A 7,691-nucleotide genomic window follows, 5' to 3' on the forward strand; every position below is an offset into this window, starting at 1 on the left:
AGGAAGGAAGGAAGGAAGGAAGGAAGGAAGGAAGGAAGGAAGGAAGGAAGGAAGATAAAGAGGCCTCGGTCTAAAAAGCTGCATATAGAAAATCATGACACTTTTAAAAAATGTCTCAAATATGATTAATCATAATCTCTAGATATACCTTACCTGTCAATTCCACAAGCCAATTCTAAAGGCATGTTAACTATCTGACTAACTAAAAATAGTCTGTTTAATAAGTAAACTATTGTGTTTGACTCTTGCGAAGAATCACAATTACTTTCTAGTCCTCTTGCTGTCCCAGCTTGGTTTGGAAGAACAGCTGTGTATTTACTTGACAAATCCAAAACTTTTCTAGAAAATAAATTTACTCTTGTATAGTCTTTCTTCATATCAGCATTGCACAAATCCCAACCTGGCAGCATCAATGAGAAGTGATCTTCGTTTGAAGCAAGTCCTAAAGAAACTGGACTCTGAAGCTTTAAAATGTTGAGATGCTTAATGCAGAGATTATCTAATTCTTTATCCACACCCCAAGGCAATAAGCAAGACAGGAGCAATTTAGCTGTGTCAATCATAACTTTGGAATCAACTTTTCTTGATGGCTTTGGGGGCATCTTTTTGGAGCTCTTCATTTTCTTATGCCTCTTAATGCCATCATTTTCTTCTGAGAATTGGAAGGAATTATCTTCTTGGACTGGATTTTCACGAATGGTTCTGACTTGTGGCTCCTCTGAGAGAAGACCAGAGGCTGTTTTACTCCGTTTCAGTGTCAATGTTGTCTTCTCAACTGTACTCTTGGCTCTTTTGAGGATCTCACTACCATAGAATGAACTGGAAGAGTCCACACCACTGACTGGAGTAGGCAGCAAAAGTTCAACAAGGTTTTCCAGATCAAATAGAAGAATATGAAAGCTAATGTTACTCCATTTTATCTTCACAGGTAAGACACCAAAAGGTCCTGAGAAAGACCTAACATCAGCAACCTGAAAGGGAGTAAAAAAATATGAGAGTAAAAAATACACATATGTCAAAATCCCTCTTTTTAAAGTTAATATCTACAATATTGAAACAAGATGTGACAGTACAATTCAAAGTTAATTAATTGAAATTTTTAGTCCTATCTTAGAAATTCTTCTGAATTAAGCATTCTATAGTCTAACATTCTTTGAAAATTTTTTTCTTTCCTAAATTTTTATTGCTCTCCTAAGCTATACAAGTTAGGCTTCTGAAGCTAGATGGCATCAGATTAAAATCCTTTTTTATCAGTTCTCACATATTCCTACTAATAAAACTCTTAAGACATAGAATAAGGAAAAATTATGTTTGATATTGATATTAAGGGGAAGGATAGAACACCTATACAAAATTAGGAAGTATTTTAAGAGGATGGTCTCGCCAAATTTGAATTCAGTAATTTATACATACATACACAGAGCGATGAGTAGACTTGTATTGTTCTCCACATGAGACTATTTTGCCCTGAATATTGGCAGATAGTCTCTTTATCTTCAATTACGTTCTTTAATTTCTGGGGCCTTTCTTTGGTACCCTATCTCTTTACCTCAACTTATTATTTTCCTATTGACATTTTTTCCCCATTCTGTTTACATGGCTACATTAAGTGAAACCTTTGCCTGTTTCTTGTATGTTTTATCTGCTAGCATTCAGTCTCTATAAGAGTTTTGTGCATTACTCTGTTCCTAATGCCTACAAAACGGTGCTGAAAACCAAGCCAGCCAGGTTGTTTCCAACTCACACCAACCATGTGTTGGTTGCTGAGTAAATGGTAGTCCTAGCGTGTGAGTGTTGAGAAGCAGATTGCCAACATATGGTTTTGAAATGAAGTTTTGTGATGTTCCAGGTGTGTCAGTTAGAATTAGGAGACAATTTTAGAATCTTAGACACCCTATAGGGCAGTTCCACTCTGTCCGGTAGGGTTGCTATGAGTTGAAGTCATTTCTATGATGGTGCGTTTGGCTTGGTTTGGTGCATAGCAGTGACTCTGTTGACTGTCATCCAAGAATTCCAACATTGCTGACTGCTCAATAAAAATTAACCTAGTAGATGATAATAGAACTGTTTCATTGGAAGGCAGAAGTGGTCTATCAAACTGAAAATAAAAAATCTTTCTGTTAAAACTACTTGAAAGGGATGAGGGAGAGAACTGTTTAAAAGGGATATATGATTAGGTAGTATTGTTATGACAGGAGTCCAGAATGAAGGCAGCATAGTGCACTTGGGGGAAGGGATTGTGTAACAATGAAAGAATTTTTCTTTTACTTTTCAAAGAGAAGAGTGAATTGGGGGTGGGGTTCAGGTAGGGAGAAAAGTACAACAATGAATTAATGGAAATCCAAAGTCTCCATAAACTTTCATTAAAATTAACTTTTAAAAAGTGTTAAAGAGTAAAGAAGTCAGATTAAAAACTAAGGTGCACCCGAAACCCCCCCCCTACTTTTATATAAACATAGATCTTTTTCCAATGCTTATATATTTATATATATACAAAATGTCACCAAAGCCCATGCATCAAAATGTTACTGTTTGGAAAGGGGGAATTAAAACGATATTCATTTATACCTTATATTTGAAAGGCATACAGTTTTATAATGTTTTGTAGTTATAGCATATTTTATTTATAAAAATTTTAAAAAGACATTAAAAACCAAACCATTAAACATGAATCAGATTCAACTCAATGGCAATATATTGTTTTGGTTTTTAAATATAAAATGTGTTAAACAGATTTGTGGATTGATAATGGTACAAGGGTTAATAAGTAATTTTAGTAAATCAATAATAAAATTCTGATTGAAAAAATAGAGAAAGAACAATCACAGTGGTTAACAAATAATATTATTTACATTACAATATAAAATGTTATTAACATGAGTAATCAAAGTAAAAGTGATATCATTACCTATGAAAAATATCACACATAATTTTATTATGTAATGTTTGACATATGCAGAATAATAACAAACTCCACATTTTGGATGCTTTAGAATTATCTATCCATACACAACTGAAATATGTACACATATTCATCAAGAAACACTACAATATTTATAATTATACCATACTGTTGTTGTGGTGGTGTGGTTATGTGCCATCGATTTGGCTATGACTCATAGCAACCTATGAACAACAGCTCTGAAACTTGTCCTGTCTGGAGCCAACCTCAATGTTTCTGTCATACCTGACGCTACTGCCACAGTCATTGCCACATCTAATCCAAGGTCTGCCTCTTGTGTGTTGACCCTCCATCTTTCTAAGCATGATGTCCTTCTCAAAGGACTGGTCCCTCCTGATATTAAGCCCAAAATATGTGAGATGGCATTTCAAAACTCTTGCTTCCAAGGAGTAACCTGATTTCACCCTCTTCAGGACAGACTTGTTTGTTCTCTTGGCAGCCCAGGGTAAATTCAATACTCTTCTCTAGTACAACTCAAAGGCATCAATTCTTCTGCTATCACCTTTATTCACTGTCTAGCTCTCAGATGCATAGCAAGTAATTGAGAAGATTATAACCTGTAACAGGCACCTCTTAGTCTGTAGACTGAAATCATTGCTCTTTAGCACTCTGTAGTGGTCATTAACAACCAATTTTCCTAATGTAATTCAACTTTTGGTTTCCTGGCTGCTAGTGTCAAGGATGTTGATCGTGGATCACAGCAAGATTAAATTGTTAACCAGATCTTTTCTCTATCAAGATAATGTCTATTGGCCTGGTAGTTAGGATTTTTGTTTTCTTGATATTGAGATACAATTCATATTGAAGCCTGCAGTCTTTGATCTTGTGGAGAAAATGCCTCAAGTCCTCCTCAGTTTCAGTAAGCAAAGTTGTGTCATCTGCATACATAACACAGGTTGTTGATGGATCTTCCTCCAATTCTGATAGATTCTTCTTCATAAAGTTCAGCCTCTTGAATAATCTGCTCCATATATACATTGAAAAGGTATGGAGAAAGGATACATCCCTGGCACAATCCTTTCTTGATTTTGAACCATGCAGTATTCCCTTGCTTTGCTGAGACAACAGCTTTTATGTCTAGGTATAGGTTTCACATAAGAACAATCAAGTGTTCTGGAATTCCCATTCTCTCAGTGTTAGACACAATTTGTTGTTATATACACAGTCAATTGCCTTTGCATAGTCAATAAAAAACAAATAGACATTCTTCTGATACTGTCTGCTCACAGACAAGAATCATCTGACATCAGTAATGATATCCATAGTGCCATGGCTTCTTCTACACCTTGTTTGTATTTCTGGCAGTTCTCTGTTGATGTATTGTTCTAGTCATTGTTGGATAATCCTCAGCAAGATTTTGCTTGCATGTGATATAATATTCATGATGTTTTATGATAATTTCTGCAAATTAAATGTCCATTTATAACAGAATGGATAAAAGATACTCAATACCCTCATACAAATTAATAATATAATTTAATAATGAAAATAACTTATTCATTAATATCAGTTATCCAAGTAATATCACTTAATTATGCTTATATGAAACCTATAGGTGACCAAGTAGCCACTTATCTGAACAGAATAAAGGGAACATTGCACACTTTAAAGTGGAAAGTTATGTGTCAAGGTTGTATCTTTTTTCCATAGCTATTTAGTCTGCATTCTGAGCAAACTGAGATTAGATATATGAAGAAGAATGTGGTATCAAGATCAGAAGAAGACTTCTCAACCACTTGCATTATGCAAATGGCACATTCTTGTTTGCAGAAAATGAGGAAGACCATGCACTTACTACAGAAGATCAAAGACTACAGCCTTCAATAGGGGTTACATTTCAACATCAAGAAAAGAAAAATCTTCATCTCTGGACAAATAGGCAGCCTCAAGATAGATGGAGAAAAGATTGAAGTTGTCAGCAATTTTAATTTACATGAATCCACAATCTAAACCCATGGTTGCTGTCATCAAGAAATTAAAAAAAAAAAGTATTGAATTAGAGAACTCTGCTGTCAAGGACCTTTTTGCAAAGTGGTAAGGTGCATAGGTGTCCATTTAAAAACTAAGGTAGGCCTGATTTAAGCCATGGCATTTTCAATTACTTCCTGCGTGTCTGAAAGTTGGACAAAATAAGAACTGATGTCTTGGAATTGTGTGTTGGTGAAGAGTACTGAATATAACATGGAATGCCAAAAAAAAAAAAAAAACCAACCCAACAAACACACCACAAATCTACCTGGAAGAAAGAGCTCCTTAGAGACAGGAATGGTGAAACCTCGTCTCACTTTGGTCATATTTGCAGGAAAAACCAGACTTTGGAGAGAGACATTATGCTTGGATAGGTAGAGAGTCATTGAAAGACAGGATGACTCTCATGCAGATGAATTGACACAGTGATTATCACAATAGTCTTGAACATGACAGAGATCATGAGATGTGCAGGGCAGGGAAAGATTCAGATCTAATGCTCATAGGACCAGTATGAATCATAGTTGACTGGACATCACCTAACAAAATAGGAGACTAATAATAACATGCAACAACATGTATAAACCATACAACATGTTACTATAAGACTAGATACTGAAGAATTAACTCAGTCATGATTTAATTCAGCTTAAAAAGGTAGTAGACAACAAACAATAAAGTGAACAACAAACAAAAGGGATCTGTACACAGATAATAAAACTCTTGCTCTTTGCTGTTCAATCAATTCTGACTCTTAGTGCTGGTGGTTGTCTGTTTTGTTGTTTTTTTTCTCATATCAAAGAGTAGAACTGCCCAATTTACTCATATCAAAGAGTAGAACTGCCCATGCTTTCTCAGTTTGTAATCTTTACAGGATTAGATTGCAATGTCTTTTCTTCTGCAGAGTTTTCAGTAGCTTCAAACCACTGACTTTTCAAATGTCACCCAAGCATTTAACTATTGTGCCACCAAAGTAGTATTTTAAAACTAAAAGTCATTACTTAGGGAATACAAAGAGAATGTTAGTATACTGTGGATCTCAATTTGTATGTTGGTTAGGTAGTATTTGTTTCTCATAATTCAGTGATCTGTATAGTAGGTGTGGTGCATTTTCTGGTATACACTTCATATTAAATTACATAAATGAAATGTGTAAGACCCCTATTCAGGCTTTGATTTGTATATATTAATGTACTGTTTAATTTTTTTCTTAATTTGCTTTTATTTAATTACACTTACAAAGTTCAAATGTAGTTGTCATTCTGTGCCATCTAGTCAATTCCAACTTATAGTGACACTAAGATCATCAGCTCTGTACTTCACCTTATCCTGTGACATCCACATGATCCCTGCCACACTTAACCCTATTGTTACAGTCAGTGTGTAATTGAACCCTGTTTTAGGGTTTTGGGTTGTTTTTTTTTTTACTTTACTTCTTTCCCAGAATCTTTTTCCAAGAACTGACCCTGCCTGACAACATACCCCAAAGTGTGTGAGATGAAGTTTTACCATTATTCTTCTGTCCACTGAGAACCTCCGATTGTTTGGTGTGTAAATCACAATGTCTGTCTATATTTATTATTTCAATCCTATTTGGGAATGGATTATATTACGGTAATGAGTTAGTATAAGATGGTTCTCAAGTCAATATCTGAAAAGAAAAAGAAGGAAAAAATAGACGACTAGCTAAGTGTAGATCTGGTAGCTTAAACACTACTAATCCAAAGGCCTGTTTTTCTGCTGGCTCAAATCCACCAGCAGCTCTGAGGGAGAAGGTGAGTCATCTCCTCCAGTGTTATTGATACCCTGAAAACCCAATAGAGGGTCAGTTAAGAGTTAGTTCTATCTATCTATCTATGCTCAAAAAGGTAAAGAACAGAAGCAGAACATGAACAAAAACCTTCCCTGAGCATAGACAGATTTCCCTTCAACCTGACATACTGAATCCAGGCATCTCATCTCCTAATTTGTGTAAAACTGTTAGTTAAGGCTTCCTACTTGCAGGATTTCTGTTATAAAAAAAAAAAACACCAGAAAATGAACACAGATGGTTGTTTTAAAATGGTTTAAAGTGTTTATATTGCTTGCTTATTACTTTTTAAATTCTCAGTATGGATCTTTCTCATATATTTGCTGCCTTTCTTTTTCTCTTGCTAGAATTTGTCAATTTTTATATTCTTTTTGAAGAATCAACTTTACACTTTGCTGATACTCTCAAAGGAATAATGTTTTTCTTGAAAGATAGATTTGCTGAGTCTACAATTTGAGCTTGACTTACTGTCTTGCAGAATTTTGGGAGGTATTATTCTAACTTCCTTTGATGCAGCTGAGAAATCATCTGACAATCTAACTGAGCTGTTATTTTAGCTGTCTTTTCTTTGCTATTTTTAAGAGTTTTTTGTCTTTAATATTCTACAGCTTTGTTTTTATTTTCCTCAGTATGAGTGTTTTTAGATAATCTTATGACATATTTAAATACTTCCATTTTAATTTACATTGTGAAGTTCAGAACTTTTTATTTTGGAAACTGATTTCATTGTTCTAACTTTTGCTTATGGAATTTGACTATCCCCTTTTCATTTCTGTATCTCATGCTAGGTAATATCTTCATGTTTTCTTTTAGTTTGCCAGCTTTCCTCTCACCTGTCTGTAATACACAAATGAACTTATCTATTGGGTTTCTCACAGACTTTGAGCCATGCTTTCAGAAGGGTTCATAGTCTATCAGAGTCACTGTAGGGACTCAGAATGGATTCATAGC

General features: G+C 34.8%; 1 protein-coding gene across 1 annotated transcript in view; it reads right to left on the reverse strand.

The window, feature by feature from the left end:
- WDR72 (WD repeat domain 72) overlaps positions 1–7,691 on the reverse strand; it is a 271,665-nt gene that overhangs the window by 142,214 nt on the left and 121,760 nt on the right. The window contains exon 14 of the mRNA XM_006898252.1: positions 154–971. Within this exon, the coding sequence (XP_006898314.1) occupies positions 154–971 (818 nt within the window). The remainder of the gene's footprint in view (positions 1–153; positions 972–7,691) is intronic.

The sequence above is a fragment of the Elephantulus edwardii genome, unplaced genomic scaffold (assembly GCF_000299155.1).
Source record: "Elephantulus edwardii isolate Elephantulus edwardi_28Jun2011 unplaced genomic scaffold, EleEdw1.0 scaffold00225, whole genome shotgun sequence".
Classification (NCBI taxonomy): domain Eukaryota; kingdom Metazoa; phylum Chordata; class Mammalia; order Macroscelidea; family Macroscelididae; genus Elephantulus; species Elephantulus edwardii.